Source organism: Malaya genurostris, chromosome 2 (genome assembly GCF_030247185.1).
Source record: "Malaya genurostris strain Urasoe2022 chromosome 2, Malgen_1.1, whole genome shotgun sequence".
Classification (NCBI taxonomy): Eukaryota; Metazoa; Arthropoda; class Insecta; order Diptera; family Culicidae; genus Malaya; species Malaya genurostris.
In genome coordinates, this window is record NC_080571.1 from 283,058,833 (window position 1) to 283,082,381 (window position 23,549).

General features: G+C 35.1%; 2 protein-coding genes across 2 annotated transcripts in view; one reads left to right on the top strand and one right to left on the bottom strand.

The window, feature by feature from the left end:
• LOC131430331 (uncharacterized) overlaps positions 1-23,549 on the top strand; it is a 494,804-nt gene that overhangs the window by 344,318 nt on the left and 126,937 nt on the right. The window contains exon 4 of the mRNA XM_058595215.1: positions 10,937-11,032. Coding sequence (XP_058451198.1) covers positions 10,937-11,032 — 96 coding nt within the window. The remainder of the gene's footprint in view (positions 1-10,936; positions 11,033-23,549) is intronic.
• On the bottom strand, positions 11,539-12,807 carry LOC131430332 (testis-specific serine/threonine-protein kinase 3-like). The gene is made up of 2 exons (XM_058595217.1): positions 12,655-12,807; positions 11,539-12,601 (listed from the first exon to the last, which is right to left on the bottom strand). Exons 1-2 carry the CDS (start codon positions 12,727-12,729, stop codon positions 11,774-11,776), a joined length of 903 nt encoding a protein of 300 aa, XP_058451200.1. The 5' UTR covers positions 12,730-12,807; the 3' UTR covers positions 11,539-11,773.

The window sequence follows — 23,549 nt, forward strand, 5'->3', positions numbered from 1 at the left end:
ATGTGAGTAATCAGCGAAAGTGGAAACATTTATAACAGAATGCGCTTGTAAACTTCACGAAAATCCTCAAAATTCAAATCACGATCGTAAAATAACTACAATATAAGCGATGCCATTATGGACTAAGGGAGCGGCATGAGATAGGAACTTGTAAGCACTTATAGTAACTACTTTTAGAACTGTTTACGTTGTTGAAAAATCAACAATATGTCGAGATTTGGATGATATTTATCGATCCTGTCATACAAAAAAGTTTGCACCATTATATTAGGACTACCTTTTTGTTCGGCTTCGTTCCTTCATCAGCATCAGCTTTATTTTCAACCGCAGAATATCAAAGTGTTTGCTGCCGGCAATTCGGATCCCCATATGCGATTATATATATCAGAAACAGGAATTGTTTGTGCAGAATGAGGCTTGTTTCTTGTAGCATTTTCGTTTTCAACGGTGATGCTCCACGATGCGAAAGACAAAACTATTGAAAAACGCAAACGATATTAGAGCAGAATTACCAGATATACGGATATTTTGGTATTCTACTGATTTTCAAGTACTACTGTGGGAAAAAGATGTTAAAGTAGGACTTTTTTCATAATTTTAAAATTCTCACACGGAACGACCGAAATTAGCTCTGCGCCTAATTCGTATTACTGTTTTTGAATTAGTTGATTTCAACAACAAATTTTCCAAAATAACTATGAAATTAGTTAGAATTGAGAATTTACTTTGCTGAGAAAAACTCTTATTTTTAAAGAATGTTGGAGTTGGAGAATATCCTGTACATAAACCAGCAATATTTCAATCCAACACGAATTTCTCATTGACAATTTTGTTACTAAAATCAGAAAATTTATTTCTATTTATTTATCACCATCATTGCTGAAGGACAGCACGAAGCAAACAAAAATGAAATTGGTTTTATTATAAAGTTTATTAGCCAAAAACCCATGAGAAGTGTCAAAGCAAAACAATCCATTCAAAGCAAGTCTTGTTGAAACCGCTTGCCAATTGTTTTGATGTTTTTCGCATGTGTTACAATATATCCATATTTAAATCTCCAAACCAATATGTAAAAATGCCGTAAACTCTTAGTGAAAAGTGTATTCATTCAGTATTTGTGCGTTGTAATATTTTTACGTGGAACAGTGAAGTGAGTTTCGAATGTTGTACTCTGATTGTATATGTCAAACGAAGTTTTTTGTTTCTTCCCACCTTCCGGGCTACGCCGTTCAATGTACTACTTGTATTCGGTTTTTGCTTTCCGAGTGCTCAAATTTTTCAGTGAAAGAGTCGTTTTTTCAAAGTCGAATGAAGAAAACAGCTATTTAGAAGAAAAATTTGCAAGAAGAAGTTTACGTTTCGTTCATGTCTTTTTCTCCAATACAACATCGTATTTATACCTGCCAATATAGAAAAGACATCCGCGACTGAATTTTTTTTCGGTAGTAGTGTGTCATCTAGTGGCTAGTAGCCATTACGGTGTTAAGGTTTTTTCGGTGACAGTGCGCCATATACTAGCAAATTGCAGAAGCCATTTATATATGTTGGTGGAAAACAACGTTTTATTTCACTAATTCAACTATTATTATTATTATTGAAATCAGAAACTCAACTAATTTTTTCGCCAAAAGCTGATTTCGGTCTTTCCGTGCAATTTATTCTTCCAAATCTATTTCGCCCCCCTTAAATCCCCCGGCTCCAATACACTTGTGCCAACGTTTTTTTCCAATCCTCGAAACAGTTGGTCAATTCCCGGAATAGCCTTCAAAGCGCTCAAAACGGTTTCCCTGGAGCGGTCGTTTGATTTTACTGAACAGCCAGAAGTCACAGGGAGCTGAATCTGGCGAATACGGTGGTTGCGGAACGACATTGGTTGAATTTTTTGGTGAAAAAATCACGAAGAATCAATGCAGTATGCGACGGTGCATTTTTTTATGATAAAATTTTTATTCTGGCCTTTTTGCGTAAAATCTTAAGTGGCCGATTGGCTTACATTTTTGTTACTTAAAACTTTTTTTTGCTATTGGATCTCGTTGTCACACTTTTTCTAGGCGGAGATAAGCTTCCATTTCCATCCAACGAGGATCGGGGGTCACTTTGTCCGCGGCTTATCTCATCATCCATTGCTTCATCGTCGGTGTTGTGTGTGATTTCCGTTTTCTTTTCGTTTTCCTTGTTGATCGTAGTCTTGGGCTCGTTGAGAGTTGCTGTAGATGCGCCTTGTTGTGCATTGGTTGCAGTTGCTGGTTGATTGGATGGTAAGTTGTTAACTGCAGCTGTTGTACTTTGTTCTATAGGGGATACTGATGGTTTCGTTGAAGGGGATGCTTCATTGTTGTTGGTGACTGTCACAGGTGTACTGGGATTGCTTTGGGTTGGTGTGAAGGAAGCACCGTTGTCCTTTGGTGTGGTTGTCTACTTTTCCAGTTTATCACATGGCTTACCGTAGTGAACAGCTTTTTGGCAATATTGACATGTGGCCATCTGATTGTCATAGGTAACAAGTGATTTGCACGGAATTCTTGAATCCTGACCGAAAGTCACATAAGAATGTATAGGCCTCTTCAAGCGCATGCCTAACAAACGTACGCCATTTAGAATACCGGGGAAAAAGTTCTTTCGATATACAGAATCTCTTCGTATTGGAATATAGTTTTCCGAATATAAGGATCGATTATGCTTGAGGGAAGATCATGCACACGCACTTCTAAAGCACTATCTTCCATATATACTGGAATGTTGTACTTAATGTTCTCGTGCTCCACATAGTGCACATTGTTATTGTCTTTTGCGATTTGAGTTGCATCCAACGCTTTATGAAACTGGATGTAAACAACAATATTTGTCTTATTGCATTGCAGTAAATGCACACGTTTAATGTCAAGAAGCATTTGCTCCTTCAGCAAACCTTCAAGTTCTCGTATCGAAGGTCGAATTTTGCACTGCCTGAAGTCAACAACAATTGTATTCTTTCGTGTCGGCGGTAGCTTTTGTTCGTTTGGTTTACTCATTTCGAGGTCGTTCTATTGTTCACTACACAATGCTGTACTTGGTTTCTTCTGTCCCGAACGTAAACGGTTTTGTTATATCGACTGATGTGGAAGCGAACTGTGACGGTGCATTATCGCGATGCAAAAAACAAGAGTTGTCGGCCCATAGTTCCGGCCTCTTTTTACGAGGTAGCTACCTGTAAATGACGCATAAAACACTCAAATAGTACTCCTTGTTGACAGTTTGACCGGTCGGAAGGAATTCGGAGTGCACCACACCTCGATAATCAAAGTAAAGTGATGTTGATGGCCGTCCTGGACGTGACGAATCGAACATAAACGTGTGACAATCGATTATGCATTCCATGAGATGTAGAAGTGAGTTCCTCTTTAAAGTTCTTCTCATGATTTATGGTACTTCCACAAATGGTATTCAGAGACCAGCATAACCAAAAATAGTTCGTATGTCCATGAATTAGTATGACGAATAAATTGAAATAGTTTTGAGCCCTACTTTGAAGATTTTTTGATATCTTTTATAACGGTTTGAATTTTGAAAACTCATAACCCTGTAGTTTCAAAATTGGAATAAGTTTATTTTAATTTGAATTTTTGTTTATTTTTATTTGAGTTTTTATTTATGAAATTTGGTTTGGCCTTCATTGGAGAAACGATTGAGCTCCTCTATACCCGCTACCGGGGAGCATATGACTGTTCATATAAGTCTAAGTTTGTAGAAATCAGTTAAGTCATATCAGGCAAAAATCAATGAAATTATTTTTCACATATAAATTTGCTTATTTCGACGAACTTCTTCGAATGGTATAAAGGTGTTAGAAGTTGCGTTCTTCCAGCAATTATTGTTGCAAGCAGTTCAAATCAATGTAAATATGAAATTGTTTTGAATTTGAAAATACAGCCATCTGTTTTAGAACATATGTCATGTTCGAACGATTATGTTACCAATAACGAACCGTGCTAAAATGGAAACGTCATGAGAAAGTGTGTTGTGTATATTTTTTTAGGTACTAACAAACAATGGTATAAAACGGTATTAAAAATCTAGTTTCACTTTGCTCCGAAACATCGCTTTATCTTCAAGCACTTGAAATTCCTACTTTTGGAATAAAGCGAAAAGTCGCTTCCACAAAAATATCGATATCTCCATTCAAAATGGACGGATTTTGACAATCTATGGCTTGTTGGATAGCAATTATCGTGCGGATTCTAAGTCTAAAAACATATTCTGTTTTCAAGGTCAGTTGTGACAGATATTGTCAAAAAACTGAAAATTTTGTCATAAAACATTGTATAACTCAAAAAGTAAACATCCGATCTCAAAACCTTTCAATAGCGTTCTGGGTGACGGAAATACTAAGGAACTACTTCCAGAATAGAGTCCTTGTGTACGAAACCAACAGAGGTCGTTTAGAGTGACAGCAGGTGTTCCACAGGGCTCAACGCTCTGGAACGTAATGTACAACGGTGTGTTATCACTGAAGTTTCCGGCAGGCGTCATTATCGTGGGGTTCGCAGACGACATAGTATTAGCGGTATCTGGCGAATCAATCGATGAAGCCGAAATGCTGGTATCGGAGTCAATTTATAAAATTATACCGAATTCCGGTTTCGGAAGTACGATGTGATTTTTCCAGAATCAAAGAAAATTATTTTGAGGAACACTACACATTTGTATATGAGAATATGAGAAATAAGGGAAAAGCATCATCACACCACTAGGTGGATTAAAACAGGTTTTTCCTTCCTAATTTTGGTTAGCTCATAGAAAAGCTCGACAATAAGTGATGGAAAAAAATCCGGAACAAGCACAGCAATGGCCTCAAAAGTGTTATCTGGATTTTGCTCCATCGGAAAGAACCATTGGTTATTGGTTTGCTGGATTTAAATGTGGTCAAACAGACACCGTTGAAAAATGGTGAACGTTCTGAAACATAATAAAAGTCAAAAAAACAAAAATTACTGGAGTGGCCATGCCTTCAATATTTTAATAAATGGAAAAACATTTGAAATTTTGGTAGAGATATTCTTTTTTTGATATCACATAATTCACCTCGGTAATCGTTGGTATTTCGTAACTATTTTACACTAATTTTTAAACTAATGTACAACAATGTGAAAAGTGGTATAATTTACCATTTTCGAATATTGGTAATTACTGTAATATTGAAGAAAATGTTTATGATCGTGTTACAATATTCGGAAGCGAAACTGAACTTGCTTGCTCGATTGATTTTTATTCGCTCTAACCTCTCCGTTCCCTTCACAAAAATGTTTTATGTTTTGCAAAATTAAATGGTTTGTAGTTATTATTTTTATCTATTGAAGAACATTTTCGGTGAACATATTATCTGACGTTTTGACCCCGTCAGTTGGCCGCCTAGATCGTCTCTCCCTAATTAGTCTTAAGATGCTTTGGAGGACACCAAACCGTACGACCGTACAAAAGAGCCAAGATGACCATACTCCCGAAATCTTTTTCAAAATTAATTGTCATAAATTGATCTTCCAAATAAAACAAAATTTTAAGCCAAAATTTACCATCTGAAATATTGATACGGATAGAAGAAATATTATATCTATTACGTCACTTGTACGATTATATTGGGAGTACAATTTTTTCTCAAAATAAAAAGAATTCAAAGATTAATTAAAGTATCGCCCATCGCTAGTTACTACTTTTTCCCACCTTTCAGGCAATTTTCGAGTTCCTTCTCGAAAAAACGTCTCGTCTTTTAAGGTGATCCCCTCAGTTGAAACATTATCATCACAAACATCCACCAACATTTGATGCGCTTCAGCTGCACTTTTCTTCCAATTTTAACAGAAAATTAAAACTTCCCGCAAATGCTGCCTAGTTAACACAAAATTGTTCACATTTAACACAGTAAAAAACAAGAATTTTTGTTTTCAAAACTTGAAGCCATATGAACTGAATATTAATGACAGATAACCTAACATCTAACCTCTTCAAACTATCGAAATCAGCTGTTACTGTTCTAACAGCCAGTGCCATCTTTTAAAACAGACCGAATTAATTTGTACTCCCAATATTTTGATTAATCTTGCTGTAATATATAGAAGATAATGAATAATATAGGAAAGTCATCATTACACCACTAAGTGGATTAAAACAGGTTTATTTTCCTAACTCAAGCTCGAAATCAAAGAGCGACACCTCCAGTTTACAGTAGAAGCTTCCTTTAATTAAATGAAAATAGATACAATTTCCCACAATAGAATCGAGCGAAAATCCGAATGTTTAAAATGAGAAAATAAATTGGATTCAACAATCATTTCAAATCACAATCCATTGGTAATTTTATCTACTCTACGTTCATTGAAAATTGGATCGTTTTCCATTTTCTGTTCTTCGTTTTGGGCTTTCGGTTTTGTCAACAACGATTGACGTTTCATGTAAATACAGGGCTTATTCTGATAAAACAACCACGCATCATTTCAAAAGCTCTAAAATCAATTACAATATAATGAATCATCACTCCCCTTACCAGGAGAAAATCAACTCAATATTATCATTTATAATCGATGACTGAATAAAGGATAGCTCCAACGCACACAAAGAAATGAAAATGATGGATGCCACTTGTGGAAACACTTTTAACGAGATTAGACGATTGAGAAAGGTTTGATATTGGTTATTTGAATAATTTCTGTTTTTGCCATTCCGGCAACATTAAAAGGGCTTTTCAACTTTTATGAGTCCTGGCTCGGAAATGTTTGTTACCATGATCGATCACCATCGCCGATAGTCCCTGCCCGGCACTACATTCCGATGTGGAACTTGCCCTTCCGTTTCTACGAACAAACTTTGCTGCTGATTCGAGATTGTGTAGGAAAGATTTTACTGACTCCTGCAAAATAGAGACTCGAATATATCACAACTCGTAAACCGGATGTGCTCTCTGCCAGTGCCCTACCTCCTGAATCGTTGAGCAGGATAGTAAAAGGATAGTTGCATAAATTCACATTTAACTGGAATAATGGAATTGACCACCACCGGTTCTCCCCTTCAATCGATATATTCCCTAACGATGTACGGAAGAGTATAACTATGGAAAAAATCGATAGTTGTTATTTATGCAACGAGTTGCAAAACGAGCACTTCGTTTTTTCAACATGGGTTTACTTGTTTACGAAGCTCGTCAGGTAAAATAATTAAGGCCAATGGTAGAACAGAGAGATCGTCGAGTGAATCGTGTACTGAACAGTAACAACCATTTTCTGTAATTATTAAAAAATGCGTTGTAGCTGAATTCCGTTTTCATTGAAAAAAAATCACTACATATAGGTGTAGCGGTACTGGTCCGATCACAGCATGCGGTGCAAAATGACGGTACCTTAGCAGCGATGCCAACCCTACGGATCATCAAATAATTTTTTTTTCGATTTCGGAAATCTCAAAAATTTTCTATCAGAATCAGGAATCAGAATTAGAGACTGTCCAGAAAGCATGGACGTTGATTTCGCTGTAAATAATTCACAAGTGTTAGATATTCAAATTTTATTCGATATACTGATAATATTAGACTACAACAATAGAATATTATTCTCAACATTTGCTACTTAGCCATTGTAGACTAGCTGGCGCACCTTCTTGCGAACGTTCCTCATTAAATTCCGTACAGACTTCTTGGCGACAAGTTTTGATACTTTTTTCCAATCTTTTTCGAACTGTTGAATGGTTTCGGCTGCCGAGACATGTTTCCTAAGATGTACCTTCGTTAATGCCCAAAATTCCTCAATTGGTCGAAGTCGTGGGTAATTTGGTGGATTCATGTCTTTTGGGACGAAAGTGACATTTTTGGTAGTACACCATTCTACCGTTGATTTCGAGTAGTGGCAAGAAGCAAGATCTGGCAAGAAGATAACAGGATCCTTGTGGCTTCAAATCATGGGTAGAAGTCGTTTTTGTAAACATTCCTTGATGTATATTTCGCTGTTCATTGAAGCAGTGGTGATTAAGGGTTTCGAAATCTTACCGCAGCTACAAATTGCTTGCCAGACCATAGCTTTCTTACCAAATTTTTCAACTTCAATCGATGTCTCGGACTGGTTTAACACTTGCCCTTCTCACACCTTATAAATCATTGTGGTCCCCGCAAGGATTTGTAATTGAGTTTCACGTAGGTTTCGTCGTCCATGATTATGCAGCTCAAATTTCCAGCAAGAATCGTATTGTACAGCTTTCGAACCCTCGGCCTGATCGATACTTCTTGTTTCGGGCTACGTTTTGGTTGTTTCTGCTTCTTATAGGTTCGAAGATTCAAACGTTCTTTAGCACGAAGAACATTTGATTTCGAAGTGCCCACTTTTTTGGCAACATTCCGAACCGAAAACTCCTTCTTTTGCTCGAACGCCTTCAGTATACGTTTATCCAACTAAGGGTTAGCAGGACTTTTTTTTCGACCCGTTTTCGGTTTATCCTCAATGGTGTTATCCTGATTGCATTTAGCACGGCTTTTTCACTTACTCCTTCCATTTTTGCTATCTTTCTCAGTGACAGTCCGCGTTCTGTGCACCATTTGTACACAATTTTTCGACGCTGTTCTGCTGAAAGTCTACGCATTTTGAAACAAACTAATGAAAACGAATAAACAACTGCACAAGTGGTTGGAGAAGAGTGTAAACAACAGGACGCAGCCATAAAAATTGACAGATTCTGAACCATTGCGAAATGGCAGCGGTTTTTGGTTGCGTCCATACTTTCTGGGACAGTCTTTAATTGGCTCAAGTGGCACGTTCCCCTAGTTATTTGGAACGTGCCACCTGAGCCAATTAGTTCTTATTTTTTAGATAACACCAGATCTGGACGTTTCATGCATTTCTAAGGTATTTGGCATCAAACAATTTTTTTTCTTTATTTTAAGGATTTTTACACGTAGCCAAAACAGACGCCTTGTTAAATTGAATTTCACTTACATTTTTAGCGTCTAGATGCATTCGTTCTTTAAGTAAGATTTCAATTTCATTTGCTGCTAGTCTAACTTTGCAGCGCTTGAAATCAATACAAATTGAATTTAGTCTTGTAGGCCAAGTTTCAGGCTTTGTTAAATCGTATTTACCCAATTCGTACACTCTATTGTTCACTACACTGTATTGTCTTTATTTCTGTTGTTTCGACCGTAAACGATTTGCGACTGTGTCTGATGAGATGCGAGCACGAACTGACCTGCATTCACTTCACTTGGTTTTCACCGTGAAGTGATACCGATAATAATTGGTGAATTTTGAGTGTTTTTTTTTTAATTAAAACTGGGATTTTTCACACGAAAATCCACCATTTTGTAGGTAAAAAACAACCCCTAAGTAACAAAAAAAGGAAAACGTTCGGATTGGGTATTTCATATGTAGAAAGAATGTGCAAATTTTGAAAATAATTGGTGAAGTAGTTTTCGAACGACGATGGACACGGACCTTCAAAACGTGCTTTCGAGAAAAACGCGTTCAAAGTATATTGTCAATGAAATCGAAGGAAACAGTTTATATGTCTAAGGGGCGCGTAGGGTCTAATACTTTCGAAAAATCATATTTTTGCTTTGTATTTTGTTATAATAAAACATTTCAATTTTTTTTTCAAATTTTCAGGTCAATCGAAGCAGTATGAGATCAGAAAAGATAAAGGCCCAAAGAACTTCCAGAGTTTTGTTCCGATAGGCTTGAAAATTTGATAAAATATTCTTGAAATGTTTCACTATAACAAAACCAAGAAAAAAATTTTTTTATTTAAAAGATATTTATATTCAGGCCTATTTGCGTACAAGCTTTACGTGCCCGAATTAGCCGATTTTTTAAATAAACAATTTTTTGAAGTGGATCTTGTTGTCACTCTTTTTCTAGGAGGAGAAGAGCTTCCATTTCCCTCCTGCGAGGGTTGAGGGGCACTTTGTTCGTGGCTCGTCTCGTTCTCCATTGCTGCATCGGTGGTTTTGTTGTTGATTTCCGTCTTCTTTTTGTTTTCTTTGTTGTTCGCAGTCTTGAGCTCGTTGCTAGTTGCTGTAGGAGCGCCTTATTGTACATTGGTTGCAGTTGTTGGTTGGTTTGATGGTGAAACAGGAGTACTACGCTAACTAGTTTTCGTTGTTGAACGGTTGACCGTGTCTTTGGTTGAAGATGTTCTTTCCGCAGTTTCAGTGCAACGTGCAGGTGCAGGTTGTTCACAAAACTGACATGTAACCAGCTGATTTTCATAGGTAATCAGCGTTTTACACGGATCTGTCCCACCTTGACCACAAATGAATTGCCTTACGTAGTTGCATACGTACCACTCGCACGCCATTCCGGATTCCGGGGAAAAAATTCCGCCATACTTCTCTTTCGATGGAAAGAACTTCACCGTACTGCGACATGATTTCCCGAACGCACTGATCGCTGGTGTGCGGGGGAAGGTCATGCACGCGTGCTTGTATTGGCATTGTCCACCATGTGCACTGGAATTTTGTATTTAATGTTATCACACTCAACGCTGTGCAGCTCGTTATTAACCGAAGCAAATGCAATTGCATCGCTTTCACGTTTAAACATAATGTACACACAGTTAGACGCCTTGTTGAATTGAATCTCAGTTACATTATTAGCGTCTAGATGCATTCGTTCTTTAAGTAAGATTTCAATTTCATTTGCTGCTGGTCTAACTTTGCAACGCTTGAAACCTATACAAATTGAATTTGAGGCAAGAGGCCAAGTTTCAGGCTTTTTTAAATCGTATTTGACCATTCCGTACACTCTATTGTTCACTGCACTGTATTGTCTTTGTTTCTTTTGCTTCGACCGCAAACGATTTTCGACTGTGTTGGCTGAGATGCGAGCACGAACTGAAAAAAAAATGATTGATATTAGACCATTCCTGCCCCTTAAACACACAGCCAACACTGAGATTAACAATTTTTTTTCTCTATCTCATATTTCAGCTTGTTTCGGCCAATCCCAATCAACGAAACTGGCGTGGAATTTTGATCGCTCTGCTCGTAATCATTGTCGTCCTAGCGCTGATAGTGACATCTGTGGTAAGTAAACTGAAACATTTATGAAACACTGCACAGCGGTTCGGAACGGGAAATTAGTGAAAATTTTCTCTAGCAAATATTTTTTTGCAGTTGATGTTTTCACAAAAGTTATTCGTAATCAAATTGTACTTCTTTTGATGTAAAAGATTTAGATTGAGATCTGGAATGTAACATTTTTAATTGGTTATAAAAATGATTGCGCGCCAAAGTAAAGTTATAGGAAATTTTATTTTGAGCACCTTTACAGAAGAAATCAATTTTCCCGCTTTTCATTTGATCGAGTTATCGGAGTGAAAGTGGGGTGACTTTTTTATCTAACTTTTCAAGTGAGCTGTTCTAAGAGAAAGACAACTTCGAGTCATAAGAAAAAAATATAATAATTATTATTGTGTTTCATCCAAAACTAGTGAACCTTAAAATAGTAATATTCAGTAGATGCCAGATAGAAAAAATAAATCTTATACGGTTTCAGAAAAGTCATAAAATAAGATTTTATTGAGACTCGTTCTTTTATTGTGGCATTTTGAAGCACTACAACAGTTTGACCTATTCAAAACTATCAGCCAAGGCGCAACACTGTCAAGTGTCAGACACGAGAAGCGAAGCGAAGTGATGTGTTTGACTGGCAACCAGAAAGCAGCATTTTTATTATTCGGAATTGAATAATTCAATCATCCTCGCTCATGGAACACAAAACAACTCCCACACCTCGGTTCCACATTCCACCGAAAAAAAAACTAATCAGTTTTCCGCTTCTAACCAGGGATCCAGCAGAATCTGCTCCACGGAGGCCCGAGCTTCCACATCCGGTTCGATGAGCCTGTCAATCAGTTCAATTATCATTGGGTTCGGCTTGACATCCGACGGGTAGAAATACTGCTTCCGTTCCTGGCGCTCGATCGTCTCCGTCACGTTACTCTCGTCGAACGGCATCGTTCCGGTAACCATGATGAACAGTACACAACCCAGAGACCACATATCGTACCGCTTGGGGTCATAGCGAATGCCTTTGAGGATTTCCGGAGCCGCGTAAGCTACCGAGCCGCAAAAAGTCGCACTCAGCTGTCCGCCTCCACCCTCGCAGCAGCATTTTTTCGAAAAAGTAAAATCCGACAGCTTCACGTGAGTCGCCGTGGACAGCAGAACATTTTCGCACTTGATGTCCCGGTGGCAATAGCCTCGTGAGTGCATGTACTGCACCGCCGAAACCAATTGTTTGAACAGCAGACGAGCCTTCGCTTCGGGCAGCTTGCCATGTTCCAGAATGCGCTGCAGCAAGTCTCCGTGGCGGCAATAGTCCATGAATATGCACACGTACGGACCAAATTCGTACACCGAGTGAATCGAAACAATGTTGGGATGTGACAGCGCGATCATTGTTTTGATTTCCCTCGGCAAAAACTGACCGTACTCCATCGAACTCCTGCGCCGGTTGATAATTTTACAAGCGCGCCTATCCGGAAACTGTTGTCCCGGTCGGTGCTGCTCCGAGTAGTACACCTTCGAGTAGGAACCTTCACCGACGCTGTTCCCGATGAAGTAACCACGATTTGCGAGCTGTTGTTTTACCTTGAAAATCAGAATGGAAGAGATTGGCAACATGACAACATGATCACTAGTACCTTTTTGCGAGTCCAGTTGTCACCAACGGAAGAAAACACAGCCGCTTCCAATTCGTCTTTTTCCGAATTTTGCATTTTTGATAATACTGTAAATTTTGAGCTTCGTCGGCAGTCCTTCCGGACAATATTGTTTATGATTTGATGGGCATTGGGAGGTGCACCAATGCCTACTAAGTTAAATTAATACACACTATAATTGTTAAAGAAAAATATCCATCCTTTTTATAGTTTTTTATTGATTTTTTCACTGATGCTTTTCCCTGTCTTTTTTCTCTGACTTTCTTACAGACTTTCATCACTGACTCGTTTCACGGACATCTTTCACTAACTGCTTCTACGAACTTTTTCGCTAACTCTTTGCCTTGTCTTTTTTCACTGTTTGATTGTTTGACTTTTCCTAATGATTTTTTCCATCGGTTTTCCATTGACTTTTCTCACTTTTTTGTTGCCTTTTTCAATATCTCATTCACTGATTTTTTTCGCGAATTTTGTTCACTGACTGTTCTTACTAAGTTTCCCCATTCTCACATTTACTGTCTGTTTTCACTGGCACCTCTAACTCATTTTTCTTTTCTTTCAATTGTCCCTGGCTTTTTCGTCTAACTTTTTTACTTCCTGCAGTAACTCTTTGTACTGATTTTTCTAACTGTTGCTTCATATAGCACTGACTTTTTCCACTGAATTTTTTACTAACTTTTATCCTTGTCCTTTTCCCTGTCTGTTTTAATGAACTTTTCTCGAAGCAATTTCTATAGGATTTTATGCACTGACTTTTTAATGTCTTTTTGTTCCTTTTTTTCTGTGTTTTCATTTATCTTTGTTCATAGATTTTATGTTAATCACTTGTTTTACTCACTTTTCTCGCTGATATTTTTTCTATATCTTTTCGCACGAACTTTTCTCAATCAATTTTTTCTGACTCTTGTACTGGCTTCTTTCATTAGTTTTTTTTGTGGACATTTTTCGCTGAATTTTTTTTAATGACTTCTTTAAATGACATGTTCCCCTGACATTCTTATTATGCTCAAGTATTTTTGTTATGCTAGGAAAATTCACTGCATAAATTAATCCGCATAGTACCGAAAAAATGGTAAATTCGTGTACCTTGGGAAGCTCGCATAATTGTTCATGATTTGATTGTCATTGAGAGGTGCACAAATCTTACTGTCTTGTTTCTCTGACTTTTCCAAGGACTTTCATCACTGACTCGTTTCACGGACTTTTTTCATTGACTTCTTTTTTAAACTTTTTTGCCTTTTCTTTTTCCACTGTTGGATTTAATTGACTTTACCTAATGACTTATTTTCACCGGTTCACTTTTTCACTCACTTTTTCCGTTGCCTTTTTCGTTGTCTGATTCACTGAATTTTACACGGATTTTGTTCCATTTTTACTGAGTTTTCTCATTGTCCTTTTTACTGCCTGTTTTCTTTTCTTTCATTTTTCAATGACTTTTTCGTCTGACTTTCTTACTTGCTTCCTTCAGTAACTCAGATTGTTTTTTTTTCACTTCACTCATTTTGTCACTTTTTTCACTTCACTAATTTTGTCATTACTGACTTTTTTAATTGTCTTTTTTTACTGTTTGTTCTCCCAGACTGTTATCACTGAATTTTTTTACTGACATTTCCGTTTAATTTTTTACAGTCTGTTTTATTTGACTTTTCTCACTCCTTTTTGTTTGACTTTTCACGGACTTTAATCTCTAACTTTTTAATTGTTTGTTTTACTGACTCTTTTGACTGAAATTTTCCATTATCCTTCTTGAATGTCGCATTGAATTTTCATAGTATATTTCATATTATTATTTTATTTTATTTTTCAATGCGGCATTAAATTTTTATAACCGAGACTTTTTACTGTTTTTTTTTGTTCTATCTGTTTTCACCGACTATTATTCACAGATTTAGGTAATCTCTTGTTTTACTTACTTTTTTCACTGTCTTTTTTAATTATTTTTTCTCATAAACTTTTTCCAATCGCGTTTTTTTTCTTTGATTTCTGACTTTTCTAATGGCTTCTTCCATTAACTCTTTCCACTGAATTTATTTATTGATTTATTCACTGACTTTTTCACCAGCATTTTCCATATCCTCAAGTGTGCTTTTGTATTTCTGGGGAAACGTACTGCATTAAGGAAAACTTGCATAAAAATACAGCAGTGATTTAAGTGTAGTATTATTTCACTTTCTGTATTCATTGACTTTTTTCAAAAATTTATTTTGTCTTTGACTCTGACTCTTATGTTTCGCTTGTTTTTTCCATTGACTCTCGTCACTACCTGTTTTCATTAATCCACTTCCTTCATTGAATTTTTCGGAAAACTTTTTATACTAATTTTGATAAACTTCTTTGATTTTTTGTTTGGTTTTGCCATCTTTTTAACTGAATTTTTTCACTGACTTGTCATAGACTTTCTAAGAATTTTTTCAATAACTTTTTTTACCTTTTTACCTTTTTACCTTTTTACCTTTTTACCTTTTTACCTTTTTACCTTTTTACCTTTTTACCTTTTTACCTTTTTACCTTTTTACCTTTTTACCTTTTTACCTTTTTACCTTTTTACCTTTTTACCTTTTTACCTTTTTACCTTTTTACCTTTTTACCTTTTTACCTTTTTACCTTTTTACCTTTTTACCTTTTTACCTTTTTACCTTTTTACCTTTTTACCTTTTTACCTTTTTACCTTTTTACCTTTTTACCTTTTTACCTTTTTACCTTTTTACCTTTTTACCTTTTTACCTTTTTACCTTTTTACCTTTTTACCTTTTTACCTTTTTACCTTTTTACCTTTTTACCTTTTTACCTTTTTACCTTTTTACCTTTTTACCTTTTTACCTTTTTACCTTTTTACCTTTTTACCTTTTTACCTTTTTACCTTTTTACCTTTTTACCTTTTTACCTCTTTACCTTTTTACCTCTTTACCTTTTTACCTTTTTACCTTTTTACCTTTTTACCTTTTTACCTTTTTACCTTTTTACCTTTTTACCTTTTTACCTTTTTACCTTTTTACCTTTTTACCTTTTTACCTTTTTACCTTTTTACCTTTTTACCTTTTTACCTTTTTACCTTTTTACCTTTTTACCTTTTTACCTTTTTACCTTTTTACCTTTTTACCTTTTTACCTCTTTACCTTTTTACCTTTTTACCCTTTTACCTTTTTACCTTTTTACCTTTTTACCTTTTTACCTTTTTACCTTTTTACCTTTTTACCTTTTTACCTTTTTACCTTTTTACCTTTTTACCTTTTTACCTTTTTACCTTTTTACCTTTTTACCTTTTTACCTTTTTACCTTTTTACCTTTTTACCTTTTTACCTTTTTACCTTTTTACCTTTTTACCTTTTTACCTTTTTACCTTTTTACCTTTTTACCTTTTTACCTTTTTACCTTTTTACCTTTTTACCTTTTTACCTTTTTACCTTTTTACCTTTTTACCTTTTTACCTTTTTACCTTTTTACCTTTTTACCTTTTTACCTTTTTACCTTTTTACCTTTTTACCTTTTTACCTTTTTACCTTTTTACCTTTTTACCTTTTTACCTTTTTACCTTTTTACCTTTTTACCTTTTTACCTTTTTACCTTTTTACCTTTTTACCTTTTTACCTTTTTACCTTTTTACCTTTTTACCTTTTTACCTTTTTACCTTTTTACCTTTTTACCTTTTTACCTTTTTACCTTTTTACCTTTTTACCTTTTTACCTTTTTACCTTTTTACCTTTTTACCTTTTTACCTTTTTACCTTTTTACCTTTTTACCTTTTTACCTTATTTTTATAATTTTACCTTTTCACCACTGACTTTGTCACTGTTTGGTTCAATGCGTTTCTTCACTTCTTCTTATTGCTGGCCGGTTCCATTGGCTTTTGTAGTCTTTTCTACAGACGTTCATCGCTGTCGTTTTACTCGGATTGTTTCCCTGACTTATTTCACAGACATTCTTCACTGTTTTTTCACAAATTCATCGTAACTATTTGTTTTTATTTTCACTAAAATTTTTTTTCAGACAAGTATGCCTAAAGTTAAAACTAAATAAATGCGGAAGCACTCCTGAATTATGAAATACATGATGAATAAATTTGCCGATGAACGAAAACTGAACCTTTCGGAGTAATATCATTATTAAAAGCAGCAACTGCTGTGATTAATAATAGTTAGAATGATAATAAAAACAGTAATACAAACAATCACAAATCATGTTATGCAGCTGATTAAAAAATATTAGCCAATTTAGCTTGAATAACTTGAAAGTAACAGGAGCGCAGACTATCGCTATGCCAATTCAAACGCACCATCAAAACACTGCGCCTACTGTGTGTTCGAGACATGCTAACAATGTTGCGCTCCTGTTACTTTTGTGAATCAAATTGATTCTAAATAGTGTTCAGCGGTTACATTAGGTTTAATCTGCTGAATAGTGCAGTGCAATCAGCCAGCTGGAATTAGCGCAGCTTTTCGCCGTTATAATCACTGTTTGAAATGTGTTGTTGAAAATTTATCCAGCAGAAATTGATTTTTATTGATAAAAATATAATAATTAACTCTTGCACGAATCAACTCGGTGTCTAACTGAAGCGTAGTGGAAATTATGCATCAAAATATCATCGGAAACTCTTCTCCCTTTTGATTGCCTCTTCAACGATATTTCTGTGGGTGAAAATTCGTCACCAAGTTTTACTAACACTAAAAATCACTTGTGAACTTCAAGGTTCAGACTTTTGTGAATGCTTGCTTCGTGAATGTGAAAATATCGGAAGTGATTTTTTCAGTCACTGAGTTTCTTTTCGAAAATCTCTTGAACTGATTTTTTCACGAGTTATAGTGAAATGAACTGTTTTTAAGCCAAGAAAATTAGCTTAGAAATGATATATAAATCTCAAAACACATCACTCAAATTTTTTCTTTGCAAAGAAATTTCAAAAATTTACAGCAGAAAATTGTCAAAATCGGTGTGCTCCGATTGTTATGAATCTTTGCACACTTGTGAAGCTAATTTGATACTATTATTTTGCTAAAAGGAGTATGTTGATACGTTAAGGCGTTTAAGAGTTATGCAATGTTTTTGAGTTTTTTGAAGGTATTTTTAAGACTAATTTAAATAAGTTAAAAAAATAACACCCTTCCAATTTTCTTTTAAATTTTTACTTATATTGCGACCTTTCGGAAACCGCATATTATACATTTTTATCGATCTGGTATCTAACGAAATTGTGCACAATAATTAGTTCAACAACTCTTCTGAAGACAACATCTCCATATAACGTTTCACAAAAAAGTTAGAACAAAAAAAGTGATTCTTCAGGAGCTACCCTACTTTTACTGGGGAAAATTGATGTAGCTCGATCAAATGAAAAGCTAGAGAGGTGATTTTTTCAGCAAAGTTCCTCAAAATAAAATTTTCTACAACTTTATTGTACAACAAAACCATTTTTGAGTTTAATTAGGAAGGTTAAATTTAAGATTTCAATCTAAACAAGGACCATCCTAGTAACATTTTTCATCAAAAGGAGCGCCATTTGATTATAAACAACATTTGTGAACACGCCAAATACAAAAAACTAATAGAAATATTTTTGTCACGCTAATTTCCCATTTCGGACCACTGGTCAATGGTTATTTCATTTGTATTCAACGCACTCTTTCTGGAAATATAATAATTAATCAATAATATAATTGAATTAATGTCACGGATAACAAAAAAATACTTGTTGATGATAATTTGAAGAAAGAAAATACTTTTTTTTTGTAACATTATGAGAAAACTTGGCAACTTTGCGAAACCAAATGAAATGTAAACAAGGCGCAATCAAGTAAACTAAGTGAACAATTTTCAACTCATATTTTTTAGGTTTTTTTTAATAACTATTTATTGGAATATGAGTTAAAATTAAATTATTAAGATTTAAATTGGGTGTTCAGCCACAAGTGGTGACTTTTCAGCCCTGTTATATATACATGATTTGGTTGTTACCAAGAGGACATTATTTGCTTCCGCAATTCGGAGATTTTTGTGTAGGGAAAATTCTAAACCTACTTGTTTTGTGTAATGAGGAAAAGGAACTTATATACTAACTTACTAAGTAATACAGAGAGCGAATCGATTCAATTGAAGATTGCATCGATTTTTGTCGGAATTTGCTTATAATATTATATGACATTACATCTAACGGTTCTATATTTGTGAGTCTTTGCAACTCATTTGTACTAAACCAGGGAGGACGCTTCAAAATCATTTTCAGAATTTTATTCTGAATCCTTTGAAGCGTTTTCTTCCTGGTGGAACAACAACTTGACCAAATTGGTACTGCATAAAGCATGGCTGGTCTGAAAATTTGTTTATAAATTAACAATTTGTTTTTTAGACAGAGTTTAGAATTTCTGTTTATAAGAGGATATAAACATTTAATATATTTATTACACTTGGCCTGGATGCCTTCAATGTGATCCTTGAAAGCGAGTTTTTCGTCATACGTGACACCTAAGTATTTAGCTTGATCAGACCATGTCAATTCCAAGCCATTCAATTTGAGAATGTGTTTATTTGTTGGTTTAAGAAAAAAAACTCTTATGGCTTATGAGGAAAGATAATTAATTGCGTTTTTGCTGCATTTGGTTTAATTTTCCATTTTGACAGATAATCACTGAAAACATTTAAACTTCTTTGTAGGCGACTGCAGATCACTCTTAGATTTCTACCTGTGGCTAACAGACTTGTGTCGTCACAGAATAGCGATTTCTGACAACCAACGGGTAGATTTGGAAGATCAGAAGTGAAAATATTATACAAGATTGGAGCTACGCTCGAACCCTGCGGACCCGGCTCGTACGGTTAGCAATTCAGATTTACAATTCTGATAGCTAACCTGAAGAGCACGATCAATTAAATAATTTTGAATCATTTTGATCAAATAAATAGGAAACTGGAAATCAGACATTTTTTGCTATGAAACCTTTGTGCCAAACACTGTCGAATGCTTTTTCTATGTCTAGAAGAGTATCTCCAGTGGAGAACCCAGAAGATTTATTTGCTTTTATCATGTTCGTTATTCTGACAAGTTGATGAGTAGTTGAATGTTCATGACGAAATCCAAACTGCTCTGGTAAATAAATTGAATTCTCATTTATATGAGACATCATTCTCAACAAGATAATTTTTTCAAAAAGTTTACTGATAGAAGAGAGTAAGTTAATTGGTCGATAACTTGATGTTTCTGCTGGGTTTTTATCAGGTTTCAGGATAGGAATTACTTTAGCGTTTTTCCATCTTTTTGGGAAGTAAGCTAATGAAAAACACTTGTTGAAAATTTTAACCAGGAGTCTCAAGGCAACATCGGGAAGATTTTTAATAAGAATATTAAAAATTCCATCATTACCAGGAGCCTTCATGTTTTTGAGTTTCCTAATAATTGATTTAATTTCATCAAAATTCGTCTCAATAATGTCATCGTGTGATAACACTTGGGTTGAAATATGATCAAATTTCAGTGAGACTTCATTTTCAATAGGACTCACAACGTTTAAATTAAAATTGTGGACACTCTCGAACTGCTGAGCAAGTTTTTGAGCTTTTTCACCATTTGTAAGAAGTATTTGATTTCCTTCCTTGAGAGCAGGAATTGGTTTCTGAGGTTTCTTAAGAACCTTAGAAAGTTTCCAGAAAGATTTAGAATATGGTTTAATTTGTTCAACTTCTTTAGCGAAATTTTCATTTCGCAAAAGAGTAAATCTATGTTTAATTTCTTTTTGTAAACCCTTAACTATGTTTTTCATAGCAGGATCACGAGAACGTTGATGTTGTCGTCGAAGAACATTCTTCAACCGAATGAGCAGTTGAAGATTGTCATTGATGATAGGAGAATTTAATTTAGTTTGAGCTTTGGGAACTGAAAGATTTGTAGCCTCGATAATATAATGATTCAAATTATCAATTGCTGTGTCGATGTCCGCAGAATTTTCTAAAATAGTTTCATGATCCACATGATTTTCAATGTGAGATCTGTAATCCAACCAATTAGTTCTATGATAGTTGAATATAGAACTAATTGGATTAATTATAGCTTCATTGGAAAGTCTGAATGTTACTGGAAGATGATCTGAGTCAAAGTCAGCATGTGTAATCGGTTCACTACAAATGTGACTTTGATCTGTTAGAACCAGATCAATTGTAGACGGGTTTTTCACGGAAGAGAAACAAGTCGGATTACTGGCATGAAGAACTTTGAAATAACCAGCTGAGAGTTGATTATGAAGTATTTTACCATTACTGTTATTTTGCCTGCTGGACATGCTTAGCATTTAAGTCCCCTATTACGAAAAATTTCGGTCGATATCTTGTGAGTTTTTTTCAAATCGCTTTTAAAGAAATTTAATTGTTCGCCGGTGCATTGGAATGGCAAATATGCTCCAGCGATGAAATAAATTCCATGAATGGTTTCAACTTCGATTCCTAAGCTTTCAATAACTTTAGTATTGAAAGAAGGTAAAATTCGATGTTTAATTTGCCGTTGGACAAAAATGGCAGCTCCACCACCCATTCCAGTAAACCTGTCAAATCGATGAAGCACATAATGTGGATTGCTTTTCAATTTGACATTTGGTTTAAGAAAAGTTTCTGTCACAATGGCAATATGAATTTTGTGAACTTTGAGAAAATTATAAAATTCATCTTCACTCGATTTCAAAGATCGAGCATTCCAATTAAATTCATTATAATATTATTTGCAAATGGCCATCCGATTTGAAATGCTTCAAAAAGTGATGAAGTCGAATTCATTCGGATGATCATTTGAAAAAGTTGATCTTGTAGGTAGATCATTTTATGTTCAGTTATATCGCCTAAATCAACTTCATTTAAAGAAGCGAATGGCATTGAAGGAATATTTGTAGGCAGACTGCCATTACAACTGCCACTAGAAGAAGATGATTTGGTCTATCTACCTATTAATAAATTGGTTTCGTTAGAAGATGAACTGCAAGGCTGTTCTGTGTTTTGATTACTTACATTAGAAGAATTAAGTGGTAGATTTCTACCTGTTATAATAGCATAAGTGACATTACTAGAAGATGATGACGAGGTCGATCTACCTGTCAATAAATTGTTTTTGTTAGAAGACGAATTGGCAGGCGTACCTGTTTTTTGTTTTAAATTCCAAGAAATAAGTGCCTTAGAAGAATTAGGCGTGGCATTTGTAACGGTTTTTTGATTTTCAGGTATGTTCTGTAAATTTAAGGTAGTTGATTTGACCTGTTGTCTAAGCGAACGAGCGTTTAAAATTTTTTCCCTGACAGGACATTTCAAATAATTGGATTTATGATTTCCATTGGAATTTGAACATGAAAATTTATCAGTGGTTTCATTCATTGGACAAACGTCTTTCGAATGCGATTTACCACAATTCAAACACTGTATATCCATATGACAATTTTTGGTTCCATGGCCGAAGCCGTGGCAACGACGACATTGCGTTAAGTTCGCAATACGATTATGCCGTTTATAATGTTACCAATGAATTTTAATGTGGGAAATGAAACGTACTTTTTCTAAAGTTTTCAAATTGTTTACATCACTTCAATTGGTGTGTATTAGGTAAAGTTCATGGGAAATTCCAGAGCGTAGTTTAGGAGTACCATTCGCCCTTTTTTCATAAGTATTACTTGGGAAGGAGCAGAACCAAGCAATTCTTTTAGTTCATTTTTAATTTCATCAGTACTTTGATCATTTGATAAACCTTTCAAGACAGCCTTGAAGGGTGTGTCTGATTTTATATCATATGAATAGAATTTATGAAGTTTCTCGGACAAATATCGAATAAGGCGTTCGTAATCTTCCAATCCATCAACCAAGACTCGATATTCTCCTCTTCGTCCGATTTGAAATGAGACTTTTACTTCCGGGAGAAAAGTAGAAAGCTCAGTACTGAATGCTTTGAAGTCGGAAATCATCACCGTCACTGGTGGCATAGATTGTTATTTCTTCCCAGAACGCCGTCCATCTTGGGAGTTTTTGAAGAATTTTCTTCTATGTTGCTACAATCGGATTCAGGAAGAATCTAGTAAATATTGTTAGACGGCATAGAATCAAAGGAAGGGAAATCCGTCCGTTGTCTTTTATTTTTACATTCAGATTCTTTAAGATCGTGAATGTTATTAGAAAAATGTTGAATAACGGATTGTGATTTATTCCGTATTGAATTATTTTTAGCCTTAGGCTTGTTGCCTTTCCGGTTGGAAGCAGGCATTTTTGAAATGAACGAAAATTTAAATTAAATTAACTAGGCTAAATTAGTCTTCGATTAGACTCCTAGTTTGGAAAAGTCTTGATAAAGACTGATTAGTTCGAAGAATAGTTCTTTGAATAGTTACCCTTAAAAAGGCTGATTAATTTCTTAGTCACTCAAATATCACTCTTTGTATAGCCTTGGAAAAGGCTGACTAATTGGTAGTCTTTAAAAAGACTGTTAATGATTCAGGTAGCCTTGAAAAAGACTGATGCCTTGAATCAATGAAACTCTAGGTAGCCAGAAAAAATTTCCAGGAGCCAAGAGCTATACGCGTGCGGTGCGAACGGCTGTTCAATACCGACTATTTTTTTAGGTTATTAACCGTTAATTCAACAGTTATTAATTAGAAAGTCATCCAGCATCCAATAGTAGTGTAATTGTGTAAAATAGTGATCATGTTTTTAGATGAATTGATTAGTAGATATTCAGAAACATGACGAACTGTAAATCTTGAGACGAAAATGTGTCCTAAATTGAAAAGTGAGTTTGTTTTAAATGAAAAAAGCGATCACCGAGGAACTTAAAGATTCTTTTCAATAGGAAAGTGTGACAATAGCTTTCATAATCATTTAAAACATTTCACAGTTTGCTTCAGGTAGGTTGTAAAATATGATTC